Source organism: Zea mays, chromosome 1 (genome assembly GCF_902167145.1).
Source record: "Zea mays cultivar B73 chromosome 1, Zm-B73-REFERENCE-NAM-5.0, whole genome shotgun sequence".
In the NCBI taxonomy this organism is placed as follows: Eukaryota; Viridiplantae; Streptophyta; class Magnoliopsida; order Poales; family Poaceae; genus Zea; species Zea mays.
In genome coordinates, this window is record NC_050096.1 from 52,302,083 (window position 1) to 52,325,725 (window position 23,643).

At 47.3% G+C, this 23,643-nt stretch overlaps 3 protein-coding genes across 4 annotated transcripts; all 3 read left to right on the plus strand.

Moving 5' to 3' along the window:
- The first annotated feature begins 6,620 nt into the window (after positions 1 to 6,620).
- On the plus strand, positions 6,621 to 9,960 carry LOC109943418 (membrane steroid-binding protein 1). Of its 2 annotated transcripts, XM_020546356.3 has the most exons (3): positions 6,623 to 7,089; positions 9,322 to 9,590; positions 9,682 to 9,960. In XM_020546356.3, the coding sequence occupies exons 1-2, from the start codon at positions 6,752 to 6,754 to the stop codon at positions 9,578 to 9,580; spliced, it is 597 nt and encodes a 198-aa protein (XP_020401945.1). In that variant the 5' UTR covers positions 6,623 to 6,751; the 3' UTR covers positions 9,581 to 9,590; positions 9,682 to 9,960. The 2 variants fall into 2 exon arrangements, with proteins under 2 accessions (XP_020401944.1, XP_020401945.1); XM_020546355.3 differs by having other exon boundaries at positions 6,621 to 7,089; positions 9,322 to 9,960.
- A 7,265-nt stretch (positions 9,961 to 17,225) lies between these two features.
- LOC100193974 (uncharacterized) lies at positions 17,226 to 18,643 on the plus strand. The gene has a single exon (NM_001367437.1). The coding sequence runs from the start codon at positions 17,316 to 17,318 to the stop codon at positions 18,399 to 18,401; it is 1,086 nt and encodes a 361-aa protein (NP_001354366.1). The 5' UTR covers positions 17,226 to 17,315; the 3' UTR covers positions 18,402 to 18,643.
- Positions 18,644 to 21,406: 2,763 nt separating this feature from the next.
- On the plus strand, positions 21,407 to 22,862 carry LOC103642818 (protein ALP1-like). The gene is made up of 2 exons (XM_020547125.1): positions 21,407 to 21,645; positions 21,721 to 22,862. The coding sequence occupies exons 1-2, from the start codon at positions 21,416 to 21,418 to the stop codon at positions 22,751 to 22,753; spliced, it is 1,263 nt and encodes a 420-aa protein (XP_020402714.1). The 5' UTR covers positions 21,407 to 21,415; the 3' UTR covers positions 22,754 to 22,862.
- Positions 22,863 to 23,643: the final 781 nt, after the last annotated feature.

Consider the following 23,643-nt stretch of genomic DNA (forward strand, 5'->3'; position numbering starts at 1 on the left):
CTGGATTATAATCTAAATTATATAATCTAGATATATTATAATCTACATGTAGTTGTTTGGTAGTTTAGATTATACAAATGTAGATTATTCACAAAGACAACAATACCCTTATTTGTTTATTTGAGATGAAAAAAGAAGGATGACATATATTGTAATTTCTATTTACATAATCATGGGTAGTGGGTCTTTTGCCAAAATAATCTCAAATAAGCTACTCTTGAGAAGATTATGAGATTATCATAATTTAGAGTTTAGATTATATAATCTTAACCTATAATCTAGGTGTTTGTTTACCTACTAGATTATTTACGCTGGATTATATAATCTAGAGAGATTATAATCTAAAACAAACAGGGCCTAAAACTACATTCTAATAGAGCAAAAAGTTTCGAATAACAGGTACCTATTACGATCTCTAGGTAAGGGCGCACCAGGTCCGGTTTCCCCAGAGGCTGCGTATAAACCCAATAGACGGGCCCGGCACCACAAATCGCACAGCACTAGCGTGACAAAGGAAGGAATGATAACGCGGCACGGGCCCAATCTGATCCAACCCAACAACGCTGCCGGGCCCGGTGCCAGTTGCGGCTGGTTTACGCGCAGGTGCAGCGTGCCACTTTTTTCGCCGTCCTCCGCTTTTGCGCTGCCACTCTTCTGCCGCTCGGCTTGGCCGCGCCCGTCTGCCGCTTTCCTTTCTATTGAGAACTACGTTACCACGGATCACCAGATCCGCTCCCTTCCCTCCCGTCAGCAGTAGAGACGCAAGAAGCTGTAGAGTACCCGTCTCCCTTCCCATAAGCACGACAGAGTAAACACACGAGACACAGGATATAGGGTTGGGCCTCTGGCCTCTTTCTCTTCTCTGTTCCATATGAGGGGTACAGGTTCTATATATAGAGACGTGATTGCCCTTAGGGCATATTCGGTATTTGCCCACATAACCCTTTATTAGGGTTTCTCAACACTCCCCCTTGGGCGAATACCGCGACCAACACATGCCTCATTAAAACTCCCAAAAAACCCAGTGGGAAAATATGGAGAAAGAGCGCATGGTGACGCATATTACATTTGCACTTTGTTGCCTCGTTAAAAACCTCATGTGAGAAACTTCAGAAAAACTCACTAAGGAAAAAAGAGTACAACAGCTGTCATCAGGACAGATTTCGATCTTCTGGATTTGGATTCCATCGAATCTTCTAAAATGAATAACTTTTGAAATGTGCTCCCCCTGATCTTTGCAAAATTGTCTCAACATAACAAAACACCTTCTTCTGGAAGTATATGTATAAAGAGACTTAGCAAACGAATTGCATACTATTGCAATGATTATATCAGGAATTTCACCTCTACTCACTTCTAGGATATAAGAGGTAAGTGCACGTATCAATATAAATAAGTCACTTTGATTGATGGTGTTCGATCGACTGGATCTTTATATTTGATAGAAACTTCCATAAAGGCTCACATATTGATCACCAAGCTGACGCCTTCAGGGTAGAATATGACATTTATTGTCTCACGATTGTGATCAATATAAGCATTCGCTCCCCCTGACGAAGACATCTGTCAAAGTCGTTATCCCTCATAACTCAAGCATATTCTTCAAGATATATGTCTCATTGTTCATCTAGAATAACGAGAATGGATGAGGTTGGGGTGCTATCATTTTCTATCTTACACCACAATTTATACATAGTTGTGCAAAGCAAGTAACATGTCCTTCAATAGGACTTAGGGGATAATATAGTTGCAATAGTACATATTCTAAATATGACACATCGCTCCAGGCGTTCATCCATTGCAACATCTATGATGGTATAACAAAAGTCCATCAAAAATCGTAATCCATCAGAGATTTTTCATCGATCAGATATATCGTTATAGTCTGTCATTCTAGCACAATGGGGATATTTTGCCAGTAACACCTAAGCCTTATAGGTTTCTGCCATCGGGCTTTAGAGGATACCGTAATTCCACATCTAGTGAAAATTACCATGAGTAAAACTCGTGGAATGCACATGTGCTTATTCGGTGAACTTCAAGTCCTTTGGTACCTCATCTTATTCCTTTTCGGGTCTGTATGGGTCTTTATCCCTTTATCGGGATTAACAAATTTTGGTGTTCAACTCAGACTTTATTTCTTCTAGAAAGGTTCCATCAGGGAACAGTAATCTCAACTAGTAGATATTCTCTCTACATAGGAGAGTGTTCATTCATCAGGAATGTATTATTCGGTAAGAGATTTATATGTTGCATATTTATAATTCAAAGATACGAGTCCTTCTAGGATCTCATGACGGATCTTCAGAATCCTATTAACTGCATATTTTAATTCATGCCATTTGCCAGATATATTACATAGCGGAACAGTGTTTATTCAACACGCATGTGGGATGGGTCTCTTACAAGACCACTTGAACCATCGCATTCACCACATATTATTTCAACAGTGCCCATAAATGTCCGAACTTCAAGCTCGTGACTTTCATTTTACGATTATTGGTTCAGCCTCGATTGCATTTATCAATGACCCGATAAGAGAGCTGCAAGCACTCATGCCTAGGACTTTGTTTTGGATCCCTTTGCAATCTAGAGAGGCAAGATAGGTGTCGACACATTTGTCTCCCACATTTAATAATGATCTTCGTCATTTCCCAAAAACAAAAGATTCATTGTTCCGTATTCCTAGCACAATGATATTGCGCGCATTGCTAAGAATTTCATCATCAAGATGAACCTCTTCATGAGGCAAATCACCATCAGGGTGAATTAATCAGAGGAGAGTTATCACAGACCACGTGAATCTGCAATCAGAACATATGCTTTGATTAAGGCCGATGGATCCTATCCGCAGGCGTCCCCGCAGAATAGATCAAATGCCAATAAGTCAAATGTGGATATGATATTAATCCCGGGTATATCCACATCTACATCAGGTAGAAGCATTCAAACCAATATGGTTAATCCTCAACGATTTCTGGCAAACTCCATATACACAGGAGTACACACCGAACGACAGGTTCAGTTTGGCTTGTGTGCGTTTAATAGAATATTGAGGCATTACACTATATGGGCATTCCTCCCCCTAATGCCGAGATGTTCTAAAAGCATACATATAAAATCCCCAACCACAATCATCCAGTTGTGGGCAATGTATGCTATTGTGGTGATTTATTTGGGAAATCTTACGCACATTACAGATAGGGGTTTTATGCAGTGAGCTTTGGACTTAGATTAATGTAGTGGCATGAATACTACATATTTGTCCTTCAACATGAAGGGTTAGTCTCAACATCCAGCGAGACACGCAACAACAAGTTGCTTCATGGTTACAATTCTGCAAACTTATTGTTATTACTACCAAATGCATAGTCAATCATTAAGATTTAGACCGATATGTGCAACACTATTTTATCCATAAGGGTCCTTCAGGGGCTCATGCATACCATTCGTCGTTTGGAGTCATTAGTTGACTTCAGATCAACAAGTAAAATGACCATCAGGGTCTAACACTCACAAAGACATTCACTGGTTGCATTGTGCTTTTAAGCACATAGGAAAAATGTGTGTGTTTATATTGGTAGTGAAGTGCACGACATCAGACCAATGCTGCCAAGCAAATATTTTTATATGCAGAGATGTATAGTCCAACTCGTTTTTATCACTGCCCATGGTTTACCCAATTACTCATACTGCTACGAAATTGGGTATCGATTTATGCAACTTTTTTAGGTATAATAATTTTGAGAGAGAACTTATAACAATAGTTAATTATTTGTGGTGTTGCCAGCAGGGCAAACATTTCTCCTCATATTATATACCAAATTGTTCTATATAGCATTATTTCGATCTCTTCATTGTTCAGCAAAAAGAGAAGCTTTGGAATAGAACAGACAAGGCCAAGAATTCATTTTATCTGGAAAAAAAATCACCATATAACTAGCTTTTGATGAAGTAAATGATGATAATTGCTTGGCAAGAACGAAACAATATTGGTATCTGCCTAGGATCCATCTTCAACACCAGATAGTACTGCTCTCGTACGAAGAAATCATTAGGAGTAGAGAGGATACAACAGGTCTCTACAAGATCTTCATATTTCTATCACAAATTATCATCACTAGTAGTCTAGTGGTCAAGACATATGACTCTTCTGGCTCCGAGGACCAAGAATATGTTAATGTCTAATTTAGCTTCAAGCTCTGTGGTGATGTGGGATTTCATAGTTATTTATCTACTCTTCTCACTTTTGGTAGATCGAAGGTAGATAATGGTAAGCATGCCAAAGGGTGGAATTCAGTGTAGTTCGGCTACATAAATCCCAGGTATGTGTCCATTCAGGACCGACCTTTACCATTTAGCTTACAATGTATACCAAACTTGTTAAAGGACCATCCCGAGTCAATTCAGTGACTATAAGTATTTACAATTCTGAGAGATGTATGCGACACAAGCATAGAGGTTCTAGATAGAACGAGTAAAGTGGTTCGACGGGAACACACTATGGTTTTCACATCAACATAGTGAAATTTTTCTCAAAATAACCTCTCGGTATACTCGCAACTTCGTGTTGCTTGCGGTTACATGTCCTTTTATCTCATAGTTTGCTTCATGTCATCCAGCAACAAAGAGAGCAATGTGCTAACATCTGGTTGAGCAATGTATGACTGAGATTTCTGATCTTAAATCATTTGGTAAGGTCTTTTTGCTTACTAATATAATCCCAATTTATGATATCTTCTATGCCAAAAAGGCTTTCATGCATTATGTTATATATCTTCGGGTTACTTCGGGTAAAACTTTATGCATGAGGAGAGAGGAGAGAATTAACTTATCCATGTTCTGTTGTATTTCAATTTAATTTCCCAGATTTTTTCAAGCACTATAGAGCTTGATACAGCTGTTATGGCCACTTGGCGATATATATAAATATATGATGCCACACAACACAAGCAAATAAAATATAGAGCTAAACAAAATTGTTTACGAAGGTTGCGCGTAATGTGACTTTAGGGGCTTGAACAACCCACCACAATCCACGCGGGTATAAGCTCTAGCGTATCTGGCGTCAACGCGTGAGCGGCCATCAGGGCCGCGACAACACAACAAGCCTTCGTAATAAGCGCAACAGGCACAATTATAGCTCGGTAATCGGGATACACGATAAGTCCACGCAACGTGCGCAACAGGCGCAATTGTGGCTCAATGATCACGGCAGACAGACAGTGCCTACAGGGCATGCGAAAAATACGCGACTCAGTGATGGCGGGTCGACTCAACGGAAGCTGTCCGAATGAACGAGAGTAATCACATGACGCAGCCAAGTTCGTACGACACAAATACTGTGTCGTGTTGCCAGGGCGCAGCCAATGCATAGCTGATGCCATAACTCAGCCGATTAATAACGTAGCCTGATCGGCGTGTCCGAGTACCCACTATACAATTTAATCGCTCATCGTGAGTTTAAAAGCTCAACACAATATAAATATTTAGAGCGATTTAAGAATGCATAATATAGCCTTCATATCTTTCTGCTAATTATTTACTACGGAAAATAAAAGCAGAAAAATAATACCAGATTTAATCCATAAACATAACACATCTGGTGTAAAAAAATGTTTTCATATTTAAGCATACATTTTTTTCTATTAACTATTTGTGACTAGAAATAATTAATTAAAGTATAAATCGCACACAAACCATGCTTGATTCTATTTATTATTTTTATTAGGAAAATAAGATAAAATAGCATAAAGCATGCATACAAACTAAAACATGTATAATGGAGAGATATTTTTTTTTCTTTCTCAGTCACCCGCAACCGCTTTGACAAAAAAAAACACTAGTGGCTTGCATGCCGTAATCCTCAACCCCTTTGACCAAAAAAAACGCTAGTGGCTTGCATGTGGTAATAGCACGTGCATGCCGTAACAGCCATGCAAGGAAACGTCAAAGCCCACAAGCAATCACGATCCCCTATTCTGGAGGAGGTGCCGGCATGCACGGCTCCCGGCCCTTGATTTTGGTAAGGCAACGGTGTGGCTCTAGGCCTTCAGGCGTTCTCGTGAACTGCAGCGCGGCATGTCGGCGCAAGAACTGAGACCAGTCGACCACCGAATGGTGCTCTGCTCCGACCAACAGCATGCACACGGGCTCGTAGGCGATATATGCGATGAACACTAAATTGCAGATCCACTCAAGATTTCATACCATGATTCCTGGTTCGATAAACGGGAACGAAGCCTGTCGCGTAGGACAGTTCGGCAAGGCCAAGAGACCTGCCGGCTTGACGAAGAGTTGATGCAGATCTGATTCGGTAGCAACGTCGAGGTAGAGCGTGCTGATAACGTATTGAGAACTACGTTACCACGGATCACCAGATCCGCTCCCTTCCCTCCCGTCAGCAGTAGAGACGCAAGAAGCTGTAGAGTACCCGTCTCCCTTCCCATAAGCATGACAGAGTAAACACACGAGACACAGGATATAGGGTTGGGCCTCTGGCCTCTTTCTCTTCTCTGTTCCATATGAGGGGTACAGGTTCTATATATAGAGACGTGATTGCCCTTAGGGCATATTCGGTATTTGCCCACATAACCCTTTATTAGGGTTTCTCAACACCTTCCACTTTCGTCGCCGGTTCTACGCGTGCGAAGTCACCGGGTCAACAGCAGCACCTACCCCGCGTCCCCGCCTCCTTCTACCTCCAAAACCCAAGTAGGCTTGCCCTCGCGGTCGCAGCTAGCGAACCCTAATGGAGATCGCTGAGGCCCTGCAGGCCTACACGGGCCTCACACCCGCGGCCGCCGCCACCATCCTCGCCCTCATGGTGGCCACCTACCTCCTCGTCTCCTCCCTCTTCGTCGCCCCCGCCCCCGCCCCCGCCCCACTTTCCAAGCCGCCCCAGCAGCAGCGCGAGGGGGAGAAGGCACAGGAGGAGGAGGAGGAAGAACCGATGCCTTTCGTGTATCCGGACCCCGTGGAGGTGGGCGAGCTCACGCTCGAGCAGCTCAGTGCGTATGACGGCAAGGACCCAGCCAAGCAGATCCTCATTGCCATCCGGGGCCAGGTCTACGACGTCTCCCGCGGGAGGTGAGGATTGCACTCCATTTTGCATCCCCCGATTTGTTAGATACGCTGCCCATCGAACAGAATCTGCTACTGTAACGTCATTTTGTTTCAAGCTGAAAATGTTTATAAGAATCGAATATGTAGTGCTAATTGCACAAACTAGTTATGAGGTGGCAATAGCTGATCTACGTAGTACGGTGAGATGGTCTGCATTGAAGTGAAGGTGAAGAGCTTGAGCGGTTGAGGCGCTGCGTCTAGTTAGTTGGTAGATTGTGATTTGCCAAACTAGTGACGCGGATGTTTCATTTGATCCAGACAAGGCTTTAGTTTGATATAAAAAGAACCATGAGGCCTGAGCTTATTAATTCAAATGTGGAGATGGTGCAGCCATACAACGATATTGGGTGTTACTTATACATCGTGTGCCAGAACACATGCTCAAATTGATAACTTGAAAAATGAGGTGCATATATTGTGTCAACGGTCAGTATTGTAGACTGTAGCTCTATTGTTGTTATGGAGTGACATACAGAGATGCACCAGTATCTAGGATTCTAGGTTAGATGTTTTATGTTTGGTGATAAATATGCACATGTATCTAGGTTAGATCCTTCATGTTTGATGTAAAATATTTTATCAGGTTCAGTATAGATATATTCTAAAATTAGCCAAGTTTTAAATCTGTTTCGTTAGTTTCCTTGATTGTAATACTCATAGTGGATAGATATTCCTAGCATCTCTCATGGAAGCTATCAGTTTAGAATCTAACCTAGAATGCAATGTTAGGGAGGGCAACACCTTGTTTACCTTCATTATAGAGAAATCGGAATTGTAAAACAAAAATAAGTTTTATGCTTACCTTGTCTGACTGAACTATTTCTGGTGGCTTTGTTGTCGTATAATGTTTTGATGAAATTTTCCTTTGAACTCTCATTGAAGCTTTCTTTTGGAATTACTGTGTCCAAACACCATCATATTTGGCTTACACTGCATTTCAATTCTGCTATGGTATCCCGGTGTGAAACTACCTTTCTTGTTTTCCCTCTTTATCTTCTGCAATACCAATATTTACACATCTGACTGCTCTATGCGTCTTGTTTCTTCAGTTCCATTTGTTTGCCCGTTGCTGTGTGGATGATATAATTTATCATGTGCCATCTCACCCCTTTCAGCTCCACATTTGTCTCGAAAGTAGTATTGTATTAATTTGTGGAATCATATATTACTATAAAAAAACTCGGCCGGTAGGGGAAAGCCCCACTCCACGGTATTATATTAAGAAGAAATTCAAGGTAGCCTCGCCCCCTATAGGCCAGATCTTTACTCGTGCTTAGAGCCATCTCGTGTGCACACAAACCTGGGGAACCAACGAGTGACCTTTTTTAACCTCGGTCTGAAATTCACTCCCACTGGGATTCGAACTCAGGACCTGAGGAGTGCTACTCAGCCCAGCTAAACCAACTCAGCTAGAGGTCCTTTTGCATCATATATCACTGTAGTTTGGTCACTATTGTTTATCCTGCAGCCTGCACTGAGTAGTGTATATAGCTACTGTCGGGTACCCTTGATTCCTTGCTTTGTTTAACTAGGCTGCTGTTTCAACAGGCAACAAGAATATTTGTATTTGTTGAGACTGTCTAGATTCTAGAACTGTTACTGTAGTTTTTCAAGTGGGGTGTTGCTTTGGCCCATATACTGCCAAGGAATTAGGTATATAGGACTGTGTCCTTCAAATAATATTCCACAAAATGCTTCTATTTGTATTCTAGTTCTCAGATTCGACCTTGACACTTGTGCAATGTGTTCTCACTTCTATTGATGATCATACGAAACATGCTTCATACTTAGGGGTGGTAATGGATCGTGATCCAAATAGTTCTTCACAAAATGTTAAGACTCTAAATAAATTATAGTTCAAAAATGACTAGAAATAAAGCCCGATCCTAACCCGCTTCGATCCTTAAATCTTATAGTGCAAAAATTATAGCCCATTATCAGCCTTATTCATACTTGCAGATGACATATTGAACTAAGGTCTGTTCATCACTTTATGCACAAGCAGAATGCATGCATTTTACCAGATGCTGCAATTTTCTCTGATAAGTGATAACTATCATACATAGTACATGCCGTGCCCTTGGGCTAGGCCTCTGTTGCAATAACATCTTTCATCATTACCGGATATATAAAATTTGGTTTTCCCCTCTTGTTCACAGAGTAATGATTGTGTTCCCTGATATTTTTTTCCCTCAGGCTCTTTTATGGCCCTCAGGGACCATATTCCTTGTTTGCCGGGAGGGATGCAACCCGGGCCCTGGCATTGATGTCATTTGACCCAAACGACCTCACCGGGGATCTGGACGGCCTAAGCGCCGATGAGCTGGAGGTGTTGCAAGATTGGGAGGAAAAATTCAAGGAGAGGTATCCGAGGGTGGGCCACCTTGCCTGTCAAGACGCGACAGACAGTGGTCAGACCACCGCTGGGCTTCATCACGAGGAAGGGGACGCCTAAAACTCCACTGGTTTGCCTCGTCGTCCTCTCCTCTGTTTTTTTTTTTTTACTTGCTGGATTTCACCCTGTAGATCTGATGTGCGCACTTGTGGGTGACGCAGCTGTCGTCGTCGTTTGCTGTATATGTATGTACGTGTGCGGTGTGCCTACTGACTAATGCACGCACCTGCTGTCCCATTTCTTTTGGATCTGTAGCGGCTATAAGGAAATTTTGAGCCTAAAAAAAACTGGAGGCTTTAGGAACAGCCCATGTTCGACTCTTGGTTGTATACGCGTGATTTGTGTCATGATTTGTGGCTTTGTTGTTCATCATATACAACAACGATCCTGCTGTCAGCTAAAGCAAACATATAATTTGCGGCCCGTGCATAGCTTGATTACTTTTTTGGCCCTGTCGGAGAACAGCAGCATCATGGCGTCCATTCTTTTGCCAGATTCCCTCACTTTTGCACACATGATAATGCGTCTGCGGTTGATGGTTGTTTGCGTCGGCTTCTTTCTTTCGTCCCCAGGCTCAGGCTGCGGCATTGCACACCAAGCTTTGTCTGGCCGGTTTCTCTTGTGGCTGGAGCCTTGGGGGCTCGTTGGATTCTCTTCATCCTACGGAGTACTACCAATCTTGAGCCCCGTGGTAAATGCAGTGTGGTGACCGGCACGACGCAGGGTCGGGGTCGTGGCTACCTCCTGCCTCCGGGGCTGGGAAGGGGTGGAGGCGTGGAGCAGAGCGGCAGGCAGGGGAGCGCACGTTTGCTCACATGGCGTGTCCCGGGGAGCACTGGCTTGGCAGCGGGCGGGCAGGCAGGCAGCAGCGCTATCCGCCGCCGAGTTGCGTCATGTGGCGGCAGGGCTCGGTCCAGTACAATCTGGAGCCCCCTCGCGCCACAAGCCACGCTGCGTTGCCGATGGATGATGGCACGGGCGCTACCACTCGCTCGACCGGCTCAACCACCCCTCTCGTCCTCTTCTTCACAGCTGTGTTGTGCCCTCGCGCCAGAATCCAAGGCGGTCGCGAGCCAGAGGCCTCTCCTGATTACCCAACAACCGGAGGATTATTATCACGCACCATCCGCCCGTGCCTTCCAGTGGCCGACCTACCGGAGGTACTTTCTGGGCATCCCCTCGCCTTCTGGACCCGCGAATTTTCTGGAGAACTCGCTCCTCCCTCCCAGCGCCACCAGCCTGGTAGGACCTCGCTCATTTGGCAGATCGTGTTGAATCCGGAGGGACCGGGTTCCCACTGTTGCTGCAAAACGACGTGGTAGGCGTCGGATGGATGGCATCAATGCCCGCTGCGGCGCTGCCCTGCGTCTACTCTAGGCTAGGGTATCAGGATCGGACGGTATGGCTCTGACATGGACGTCTTTGTAATAGATGCATGGATATACGCAGGTGACGACGATTCACGGACAAGAGGTATGTATAGTTTCACCGCACGCACGACGATTTACGTGGTGGTAGTATCATTGCTCTTGTATTGCTATTATTGCGGCCGGCCTTCTGCTCGTCACATATTAGCAGACATTTCTCATTTGCATCGCTAGATTCAAAGCCTGGTTGGCCACCTTCCACGGACAGCTTGATTGCCTGCGTGGTAGTTGTCGACGTAGTGCATCAGAGTGCACTCTGGGACAGCGCTGGAATGGAACCGCTATCTCCATATCGTCCGAATCGGAATAATCTACGGTCTCAGGGAAGAAGCAATAGTGCCGGCGCCACTGCCTAGCAATGAATGGTCTATACAAGAACTTCTACTCCAGCTCCGTCAATGAATGGTCTATTGTAGGAGTACGCTAAGGAGATCAGAGGACGTGATTGGCTTGGATTCCCGTCCATGATGGACTGGAGACGCGCGCCCTTCGCTGCCGGCTTTGCGAGACCGGACATGCTAGATCAGTTGTTTACGTATCTTAATGATTAAACCAATTCTTAAAACAACGGTTAAATGAACTAGGAATAGATCATATATATCAAAAAAAAATCATTATATCTGTATAGCAGATGTTGGGACCTGGTACAGTGGGGATCCAAGCAGCAATGGAGATGACAACAATACGTAACCAAGCAGCAAGGGAGATGACAACAATACGTAACACTGTTCATAAAATGTCTTATCAACCGTTTCGTCACCCCGTTCGACCGGGGTATTTATAAGCTATACCAAGGGACTTAACCTAGGTCACCTACTACATCTCTGGGATATTTTGTACAACAATTCCTTTTTGGCTGTTTATAATTCCGCGTTACAAATACTCGGTTGTGTACCTGCATCAACACAGCCGGTGCGCGCGCATAGCCCTAACTGACTAACCCTCCTTGATGCGGGGACCATTGCTGTCTCGAAGGCCTCGATGTCCCCCTTTAACACCGAACGAATGCCGAGGGAGGGGGGATCCTCGAGACATACGGTGGAGCGGTGTGTCCTCCTTGGAGCAAAGGGGTTGAAGTCCTCGAGGCCACCTGTCGGGGACCATAATTAGGGGTACCCTCAAGGCTCCTAATTCTCAGCTGATAACCCCCATCAGCATAAAGCTGTAAAGGCCTGATGAGTACGATTAAGTTAGGGATCAGTCCATTCGACGGACTCGATCACGCCTCGCCCGAGCCTAGCCTCGGACAAGGGCAGCCGACCCCGGAGGATCTCCGTCTCGCCCGAGGCCCTGACCAAATCGCCGCACCGACCGACCAAATCGCAGGAGCATTTAATGCAAAGGTGGCCTGACACCTTTATCCTGACGCGCGCCCCCAGCCGACAGAGCCGAAGTGACCGCCGTCACTTCGCCGCTCCACTGACCGGCCTGACAGAAAGACAGCGTCGCCTGCGCCGCTCCGACTGCGGTGCCACTTGACAGAGTGAGGCTGACAGGCAGTCAGGCCCGGCCGCAGGCACCATAGGAAGCTCCGCTTCGCCCGACCCAGGGCTCGGACTCGGGCTAAGCCCCGGAAGACGGCGAACTCCGCTCCGCCCGACCCAGGGCTCGGACTCGGGCTAAGCCCCGAAAGACGGCGAACTCCGCTCCGCCCGACCCAGGGCTCGGACTCGGGCTAAGCCCCGGAAGACGGCGAACTCCGCTCCGCCCGACCCAGGGCTCGGACTCGGGCTAAGCCCCGGAAGACGGCGAACTCCGCTCCGCCCGACCCAGGGCTCGGACTCGGGCTCAGCCCCAGAAGACGGCGAACTCCGCTCCGCCCGACCCAGGGCTCGGACTCGGGCTAAGCCCCGGAAGACGGCGAACTCTGCTCCGCCCGACCCAGGGCTCGGACTCGGACTAAGCCCCGGAAGACGGCGAACTCCGCTCCGCCCGACCCAGGGCTCGGACTTGGGCTCAGCCCCAGAAGACGACGAACTCCGCTCCGCCTGACCCCAGGGCTCGGACTCCGCCCTGGCCTCAGCCGACGGTCTTCGCCTCGCCCAAACCAGGGGCTCGGACTCGACCTCGGCCACGGAAGACAGACTCGACCTCAGCTTCGGAGGAGCTTCCACATCGCGCAACCTAGGGCGCAGACCAGCCACGTCAACAGGAGGCGCCATCATCACCCTACCCCGAGCTGGCTCGGGCCACGGGGAACAAGACCGGCGTCCCATCTGGCTCGCTCCGCCAGATAGGCAATGATGGCGCCCCACATACTCTGTGACGACGATGGCTCTCAGCCCCCTTACGGAAGCAAGAGGACGTCAGCAAGGACTCAACAGCTCCGACAGTTGTCCCTCCGCCAGGCTCCAGCACTCCTCCGACGGCCACGACATCACACCAGCTGGGTGCCAAGATCTCTCTGGCTGCCACGGCGGCATGTACTTAGGGCGCTAGCTCTCCTCCGCTAGACACGTAGCACTCTGCTATACCCCCCATTGTACACATGGATCCTCTCCTTACGCCTATAAAAGGAAGGACCAGGGCCCTCTTAGAGAGGGTTGGCCGCGCGGGGACGAGGACGAGACAGGCGCTCGCGTGAGGCCGCTCGCTCACTCTCCCGCGTGGACGCTTGTAACCCCCTACTGCAAGCGCACCCGACCTGGGCGCGGGACGAACACGAAGGCCGCGGGATTTCCACCTCTCTCACGCCCATCTCCGGCCACCTCACTTCCCCCCTTCGCGCTCGGCCTCGCGTCGACCCATCTGGGCTGGGGCACGCGGCGACATTCACTCGTCGGCTTAGGGACCCCCCGGTCTCGAAACGCCGACACCACCCTTGGGCTAGCAAAGTCCTTGACGGCGTCTCTATGACCTTCAACATGCTCTACATGTTCAAGTTAGTCGGTGAAGTTTGATGTCGTCGATGTATCCTAGGAAGTTTCGCTAAGGAGCAACATCCTCGACAACGCCTTCACGGCCTTCAGTGGATTCGGTAATCGAGGTCATATTCGGCCTTCTCCCCAATAGTAGCCCATAAGGACGAGGCTCAACTTGATGAGTTAATCTCGAAGACTAGAGAATGGTACGAACGATGCCCTTGATCATTGAATGAGTAGTTGGGGGGTGCGACATCTTTGCGACTGCTGATTGGTTGATTTGTTTAGGTTCTTTTTGGCTATATAAGGTGTCACTTGGTTAGGGTTGAATACACGTCGTTGCTATCTCCTGTTTTGTCTTCCTCATTCTCTCCGCTCGGTTCATGCTTTTAGATACATGCTTTGCCTCCTGTGGTTTATAGTGGTTGCAAAATCCCTCCATGATGGAGGTAACTTTGTAATAATGTCCATGCCATGAACTAATCAGGCAATGTATGTCCAAGTCGTTGGAGCTCTGCAAGAATAAGTTGTAGCTAATGGAATCGATCAATCACATCGTGGTTGTTAGACATCCTATAGTCATAATAACATTCAATGACATATAACTCATGTGTGGCATCAAAAGTATCAAACTTATGATCGATATCCTCCTAGAGCTCCTTAGCACTCTTAATGTACATGTACACATCACATAGCTTATGAGACAACATGTTTAAGATGAAACTACTGCTATTACATTATCCTTGCTGACTTTGCCTAATCTTCAACAATTAAAAGGACCTTCACGATCCAAGACATGTTCATAGCAGTGATCCACAAATCAAGTTTCATGGACCATCTTATAAAGTTTGATCCACTAAACTTCTCAGGTTTCATCGCATCAACAAAGCTATTACCCATCTTAAAGTGTTTTTAGATTTTTGGATTGATAGATAATTCCACACTTTAAAGATTAAATTAATCCCTAAAGCAACTGCTAAATGAACTAGGGATAGCCACATATGTGAAAACTGTCATGTCCATATAACGAATTAGATATAATGTCAAGAATGACCTCGTCGTGACTTGCAACGGAGTTTGCTCCAGTTTGATCGACGAAGAGGACATGGAGTCGATAAAGTTCATAGAACATTGTAGATCAGATTAGGAAGCAACCACGCTAAGAAAAAAATGATTCACTCTAATTAACACATGCAAGTTCTTCACCAGAGAGAGGTTTCGAATATATAGTTTTTTGTTGTTGTCGTCCTAGTCAGGCTGGTATTAAGGATGGAGATGCTGGAGGTCGTACAACATTGAGAACTCTCTTGCCTAAATAGTACTACTTCTGTTGTCGAATATTTATCGTCTGCTAGTTTATTTTTTAACTAAGTCGTGACAAATAAAAAAGAATAGAGGAAGTACTAAGGATAAGGGCCTCGTGGTCGGGAATAACTTCTCAACACTTTACAATCATCGTTTATGCGATGCATAACAGCATAAGGGCCTCGTCGTCGGCAACAACATGGCATCGTCACAACCATGCATGCGATTCTTTTTTTTAAAAAAATAAGCCAAGCACTGTCCAGATCAGTTGTTGCATTGGCTCGTATTAGCACGAGTACGGACAGTTCGCGGCTAATCATACAGCCCATCCATACATACCATGAATGATTGATACACATATGTGTGTTGTAGTATACATGCATGATGTGCATCTCCCAATCATACGATACGAGTGACTGGACCACCCCTGGTACACATGTACAACTCACCGAGCTACCGCGTTATTGGCGGTTGAGTTGTTCTCGATCGGGCCCTGCGGCGTGCAAAGCTGGCCACGGGAGCACGCCGGCGGCACGACATTGCTCGTGTGCAGTTGCACGCAGCACAACGCGATGCTGCTAGTATATGTATATTACTATCATGGGCGGATAGGCCGGTTTTTTGTCCGTTTTATCTGTATATATCAGAGTATAATACGCGCGCGCGCGCACACACACACAAATGGAAAGGGTGGGTTGGCCTAGAAGTTTTCTGGTCTGTACCAGTGTTTTCACCAAAGAATTGGATTGTGCAATCTGAACCCACTTTTCTAAACAATCTAGGGCTTGTTCGGTTATTTTCAATCCATATGGATTGAAGGGGATTGATACGGATTGAGGGGGATTTTGACTTACTAGGGATTAAAACCCCCTCAATCCCTCTCAATCCATATGGATTGGGGTATAACCGAACAAGCCCCTAAGGGGAAAGATTTCTAGGTGGAGTTCTAGATTGCAGGTTTACTTTTCGTTCGGTCATCTTTTTAGGGTCGTAGGTTGGCTGCATTAGCGGCTGTTTTTTTTACCCTCACCAGTCACCGGTCACCATCTACATGATTGGTTGCCTGCATAGAGATAATCCGGCTCTCCGCGTGCTTTGACCAAGCACGAGATTCTGATTGGTTGCTTGGATACGAGGATGCTGGCCTGCATGCGGGCTAGGCCTTTTTTTTTTCACTACCAGCCCGCGTGTGAAGATGGCGCTAATAAGGATCGCTTTGGAGCCAGGCTCGCGGGAGGCCTGCGCGCCTGCGCGCGGGAGGCACCCAACCAATCAGCCGGCATAGTCTTCTTCTCGTCGCTGCACTGGGCCCGCTCCTTATTAATGAAATACGAGCCCGACATGCCTAAAAGAAACCGAGGAAGACGAAGCGTATAATTCAGCATCACACACCTCTTTTTGAAAGGAAAAAAAATACACAGAAGCTGGTGGCAGCCAAACGCTGCAGTGCACGCTGGACTGGAGTGCAGCCGTCCCGTCCCGTCCTCCTCTGGACCGCGCGCGATGCACGGCACCGGCCGCCGGCCGCACTTCCTTCATTCGCAGGACAAAGGACGAAGCACTACGCATGCCACCACACCATGTGGCGACCGAGATTTCCCCGGCGTATCGGTTTGGTAGGCTCGTTGGGTTTAGGGTTTGTTGCGGTGGAGTCGTTGAGACGTGCAGTCGTATTAGTTACTACTACCTCCTCCGGTCCTCCCTAGTACTAGCTGTTTGCAACTGAAAGCGTCTCTTATTGTTTGCGCTTTTGGTTGCTCCGCTGCTCTGCTCTAAATCAGAAATGCTTCTGCGTCCGTACCGGCTCGGAGGCTGCTGAGTGCTGACTACTGATACTGATAGAGAGTACCGTTGCACAGATTCTGGAGGCATAGGATCGGGCGAGACGAGCGGAAGAATGGAAGATTAAAGTAATCTCCTAGGAGCAGCAGGGCCAGCTGAGCTGAGACTGAGAGGGCAGAGGGAACGGTAGAAAAATACGTAACGGTATGATTAGGTAGGGGGGGCGTCCCGACCCCGACAGCGAGCCATGTGTGGGTGGAACGGTCGCTCTCCTCCCCCGCCTTTATAAGCTCCTCCGCCGAGCCTTCACTCGCCACCACCACCCTCCCTCTCTGCCTCATCACCTACTCCGCCTGCGCCTGCGAGCTGTGCTGTGCTGTGCTGTGCTGCGCAACGGGGAGATCCAATCCACAGAACAGGATGCAGTCCAAGCACCGGGTCTTCGCGGAGGACCTGCTCCTGGCGGCGGCGGCGGAGGGCGAGGACCACTTCGACCGGGTGCCCGACTCCCTGGTGCTCCTCATCTTCAACAAGCTGGCCGACGCGCGGTCGCTGGGCCGCTGCTCCGCGGTGTCGCGCCGCTTCAGCGCGCTGGTCCCGCTCGTGGACGACGCCTGCCTGCGCATCGACCGCGTCATCCCCGCCGACGCCGCCGACGCGGGGGCGCCGCGCCCGCGCGCCGCGCTCTCGCACCTCCTCAAGTCCGTGCTGCTCGCCGTGCTCAAGCCCTTCGCGCACTGCGACGCCAAGTCCGCGTCGCCGCAAAAGCACGCGCAGCAGCAGCAGCAGCACCACTCGCCCGCCCAGGTGCTCAGGAACTTCAGCAGCATCCGCAGCCTCCGGATGGAGCTCCCGGTCTCCGACGTGGGCACCGACGACGGCGTCGTGCTCAGGTGGAAGGCCGTCTTCGGCAGCACGCTGCAGAGCTGCGTCATCCTCGGCGGCACCAGGGTGGACCGCGCCGCGGCCGCGGCCGCGGGACCGCCGCACGCCCCTTCCTCCGCTCCCCCCGCGGGCGACGACGACGGCGGCAGCATCCCGGAGTCCCTGTACACCAACGGCGGCCTCAAGCTGCGCGTGGTCTGGACCATCAGCTCCCTCATCGCCGCGGCCACCAGGCACTACCTCCTCCGCGAGATCGTCAAGGAGCACCCCACCCTGGAGCGGGTGGCGCTGACGGACGCCGGCGGGCAGGGCACGCTCAGCATGGGGCGCGACCAGCTCAGGGAGTTCAGAGACAGGCCGCTCGCCGCCGCGCCCGCCGCCGCCGCCAACCGCACGCAGGTGCCCGCCTGCAACATGAAGCTGCGCTACGCGCCGCTGCTGGAGCTCTCGGACGGCACCAGGATCCACGGCGCCACGCTCGTGGTCATCAAGCCCGTCGGCGACGCCGGCGGGAAGGACCTCGACGAGCTCGGCGCCGGCGCCTTCGACGGGCCCCTGAGGGAGGCCGTGGCCGCGCTCGGCAAGCGCCGCGCCTACCTGCTCGAGATGAACGGCTTCTAGTCTGTGCGCCTCTCTGCTCCATGGCAATGGGCATTGTTAATTGGCCAATGGGCAACGGCAACTAGCTAGATTGCTCCTCCGCTCGCTTCACCTCAGCTGTCAGTCAGCTCCTGTCCTGACGATATCCTTGTGGAAAAAAAACAGTAGTATAGAATGGAGTGGGCAGCGCCAGCCGGCCAGCTTCACAGTGCATTCTGATGCTATCATGAACGGAAATGAAGCAGTCAGTCACATTTTGAATCAACTCTTGTCTGTAAAGGGCTAAAGGCTCTGAGACGACGAAACCACAGAGTTGCAGCATGGCAATTCGAAGTCTATTCATGCCTTTTTTTTGCGAAACGGGAAAATCACACGAGATTTGCCCTTATCCACTCCTGCTCGAAGGCAGCAGTGACGCTTGTTTGAGCGATCATTTTAGACCGTATCTCGCAAGAGTAACTTTTAACAATGCGTGCGCTCTTGTCCCTCCTACTGTATTGCCAAGAGTGGTAAATACATGCAGTCTCGTCGGCCTCCTCGGGTCATTTACAGATATAGATGGCCAAACAGACCGTCCGATACGGTACTGCACGTCAATATTAAACACTATTAATAATCGTGTTATTCGGTGCTAGTGTCTAACCAGCGGCTCATTACACTATAGTGTCTAATCGTGCTATATCGGCATTATACGACACTAACATCTAATAGTGTCTATGTCAGCCCAGACACTATTTCATTTTGAAAGCTCAAAAGATATAGAAGATCTTTAAGATTATACATATAGTTTTAAAACTTAAATATTTATAACATTATAAAGTGAATTCATTATGTTTAAAATCATAACAAATAACAATTTACAATCACGTGCACATATCACAATCACATCTATATACCACTAGCCGGTGTAAGTAGTGTCTAACCGTGCCGGACATTTAATCGTGTCGTGCTCGTGCCAGCCCATCGTGTCGGGGTGGCGGTCCGAGCACGACACTAGACTCGTGTCGTGCTGGCACTGTCGGGGTGGCGGCCCGAGCACGGCACTAGACTCGTGTCGTGTTGGCACTGGCACTATATGAATCGTGTCCGTGTCGTGCCGAAGCACTACGGGTCGTGTCGTGCTTAGTGCCAGCCTATTTAGCGCGACTTATTTGACCATCTATATCTACAGGTACAACGCCAACTTGCAACTAGAGCATCTCCAACAGCTTCCCAGAATTATCTCATAAATCAAGTTTTTTCGGAAAAAACACAAAAACATGTCTCCAACAGTTCCGCTAAAACGTATCCAACTTTTTCATAGCCTTTAAAACTCCCGCATTTGTAGCTACAAATGAGGGGTTTTTTGGGCTCCCTAGAAATAATATGCCGCTTTAAGGGATCTGTTGGAGAAAAGATTAAAATGTACCCCACTAATTTTTAGATGTCCCTTAAAACTGATTTTGAGGAATCATTTTCTAGAGAGCACTGGTAGATGCTCTAGCGTTAGGGATTAGGAGAAGCTTTGTGAGTCGTCCATGCTTGAATACTAGTACAGTGTAAGCCGACATCATCATCTGGGTCAGCTTTCTTAATCTATACAGCGCAAACATACTGGACATGTATTATTGTTGATCGATCGACGTACGATCCTCATGAAGATGAGGGCGACGTCAAAATGCTGGCGAGGCGGTTGGAGATGCGGCCCTATCTGGACCGTGTCTCTCGCTAATGCTGGAGACATGTGGGATTCTCGCTCCCAGCTCTACCACCGGCTACCGGCTGGGCAGCATTGAGATTGACTTATGGATAACAAGAGATTATGAAACATGCGCTGCCGAGTCTGCCTGCTTGGGTCGTTTTGAACTAGAGATTGCATGTGTTGGTAGCGGTTAGAGAGAGGGGGGGGGGGGGGGGGGGGGGGGGGGTTAGCAGCACGAACACATGTGTCTCCAGCTATTTGATTCCGTTGCTTACTGGCCTGTCTGTGCACACGCTACGCTAGCTAGGTTTTCGTCCACGGTTACCAACTTCTGCTGTTGGTCTCCGTGTCCCGTTTTCGCGTTAGGTGAAGGATGTATGGCCGGGTGGACTGTTAGTGGTAGATAGAAGAAGTTGTCTCTTGATTTAGTCGACATTATATTTTCGGTTTTCCTTGGTGTAATTGGATATATTCTAGTGTGCGTTCAGTAGGAGCGAGCTGGTGAAGGACGGCGACAAGCGAGTTCATATAAATGTAGGGTAAAAGAGAGAGAGAGAGTACACTCTTTCTTTCCTTCTTTCTTTCTTTCTTAATTAATTAATTAAAAAAAGCTGTTTCGTAGGAGTATATATACGGAGTACGTACTACTAGCACATTTCGTTTTCGTTTGGCCATTAATTAATGTGCTAACGGATGTGCTGTTTCTCGGCTGGTATGGATTAGTTTTGCAGCTGGCACACGAAAAAAAAAGAGGCGGCTCTCTTGGGAGTTGGGACGGTGGTTGGGTTAAGACTGTCCGCAACCGTTCCCCCTAAATTTTCCCCCCTAAATGTTACTATGCAGCCACGTCAGCAAGATTCCATCCCCTATATTCACTCGTCCCGCAACCGTTCCCTCTATACTTTCCCCTATATATCCCTCTACTCATTAAAAAACCATTTCCATATAACTAACTTTAACCAACTTCAATTTTGATTTTCTTTCATTATTTTGCACACGTCCGACATGTTACGCATGTATTCAGAAATCAAATTTATAAAAAATAATTACTTTACAATTACTTCCACAAAAAATATATAACAACTATTATTTTACAATACATTCGAATTTGCATATTTTCGTGATGACGTTTGATCCGTCCTGGGATACGAAATCAAATTTCGTGCAAACCAAATTGCACTAGTCTTATGCGGCAAGCCGCACTTGTCTTGCAACGAAAGCCATGTGCGGCTTTCGTCGGAAGCCACTAGCTTGCACCTGAAGCCGCATTCCTCTCCCCTATATATATGCAATCCATCTCTTCACAAATGCAACAACAAACTTTACTACATCAACAATTCAAACATTTCACAGTATGTCTCACAGCCATAGCGATGAAGACTCTTACTCGAGTGATAGTGACGACGAAACACTTATGCTTGTCAATCTTCTTGTCCTCAACATAGAGGCCAGACGCCACCTCCAACGACGGTCCCGTTTGGCTCGGCGGGTTATTCATAGAGATCATTTTCGTGGAGAAAATCTTATCCATCATCACTACTTCGCCGAGAACCCTGTGTATCCACCCCACGTCTTTCGTAGAAGGTACCCACTACTTATTATTCGAATACGGTTTAATATTTGCAATTTCATTACAAATATTCTTTATTATAAACTTAGGTTCCGCATGAGTAGGCCTCTTTTCCTGAGAATCTTGCAAGGTCTTCAACAACATGATTCGTACTTTACACAACGGGTAGACGCAACTGGTATGCCTGGTCTAGGTCCACTACAAAAAGTATGTGCGGCAATGCGGGTACTAGCATATGGGTTACCTTCAGATGCTGTAGACGAGTACATTCAAATAGGGGAGTCCACAACTAGGGAATGCCTTCATCATTTCTGTCGAGGTATCATTGCATACTTCAGTGGCTGGTATTTACGAACTCCTAACGAAGCTGACATAACACGCATCATGCACCATAGCGAATCAAGAGGTTTCCCAGGGATGTTGGGTTCTATAGATTGCATGCATTGGGAGTGGCGGAACTGTCCTACCGCATGGCGTGGTCAGTTTTGTGGCAGAAATGGACGAGCATCTATGATCCTAGAAGCTGTGGCAACCTATGACCTTTGGATTTGGCATGCTTTCTTTGGCATGCCCGGGACAAACAACGACGTGAACGTGCTCCACCGATCACCAGTTTTCGACCCCATGACATCTGGCCGAATGCCACCTGTGCATTACACAATAAATGGTAATGCATATAACTTCGGATATTACCTTGCTGATGGTATTTACCCGAACTGGCCAACATTCGTAAAAGCTATAAGGCACCCATATGAGGAAAAGAAAGTGTATTTCACACAAATGCAGGAAAGTTGTCGAAAGGATATTGAGCGTGCATTTGGAGTTCTTCAAGCTAGGTGGGCGGTGTTACGAGGTCCAGCATATGGTTGGGATCGAAATCGTTTAACTGAAATTATAACAGCTTGCATCATAATGCACAACATGATTGTTGAAGACGAAGGGCCGTTTGCAGCTAATACTGATTTTGGAGATAACACTTCAACCAGCCAAGCACCACAACTAATTGCTGAAGGAAGGGCAGAATGGGTGATTAACCACTTCGATCTTCGTCGCCAAGAAAGATCATGCTCCCTCCAAAATGATCTTGTCGAGCATTTGTGGGCTCGGCGTGGAAGCATGTAAACTTCACCAGTCGTATGCTAAAGTTTATTGAAACTTGATTCTACTATGTGTAATTTCCATTCGCAAGTCGTACGTATCGGTTGTGAAATAAAGAAGTTCGTCATTGCAAACCTGTACTTGTTCGTCCAACACAATAACATGAACACTTGTAACGATTTGTACACATCACAAGCGATTCCAAGCTCAACACGCAGCCAATATATGAAAATTAAAGCAAACATGTTCACAGCAACTGGAAATAATTATTGTCGATTACAACACCTTAGAACAAACACAACTGCACGACTGTCCTTCACGACTTATGGTTCGAACAAATAATATAATGGTCTGCCAAACAAATGTAACGTTCTCACATAACCAAATAATACAAACAGGTTCGGTAAAACAAGCTCAAGTTACTAGTAACCGAATATATCTTTCACTCGTAACCAAATATGAATTCTTGCAACTTCTGTTTTTGTTTTTGCATCATAATCCAAACTTGGGGTTGGACATCTTCTTCATTCGTTGCCTCCAGCCTTTGTAATCTTTTTTCAGCAGATTCTAGTTCTTGAAGTTTCAATTCCCTTTTTCGTATGATGACCTTTTCGGCTTCCAATTCTAACCGCTTTTTCTCCATTTCCCTGTCTTCTTCTGTGCACTTCTCTTTTTTTGCACCCTTTTCTATGGACCTCTGAATTTGTTTTCCAGTTAATTCTTGCAAACGGCTGAGGTACTCTGGAGATGAAGATGATGCAGGTTTGTTTCTCTCTGATTTACTGAAATCACGACCACGCGGCCGTTTTCCTGTCAACCCTGCTGATGAACTATCATTTTCAGTTGTCGGAGCAGACGGAGTACCTGTGGACCCAACTGGATTTGCATTCAATCCGCGGAACGATTGTCCACTA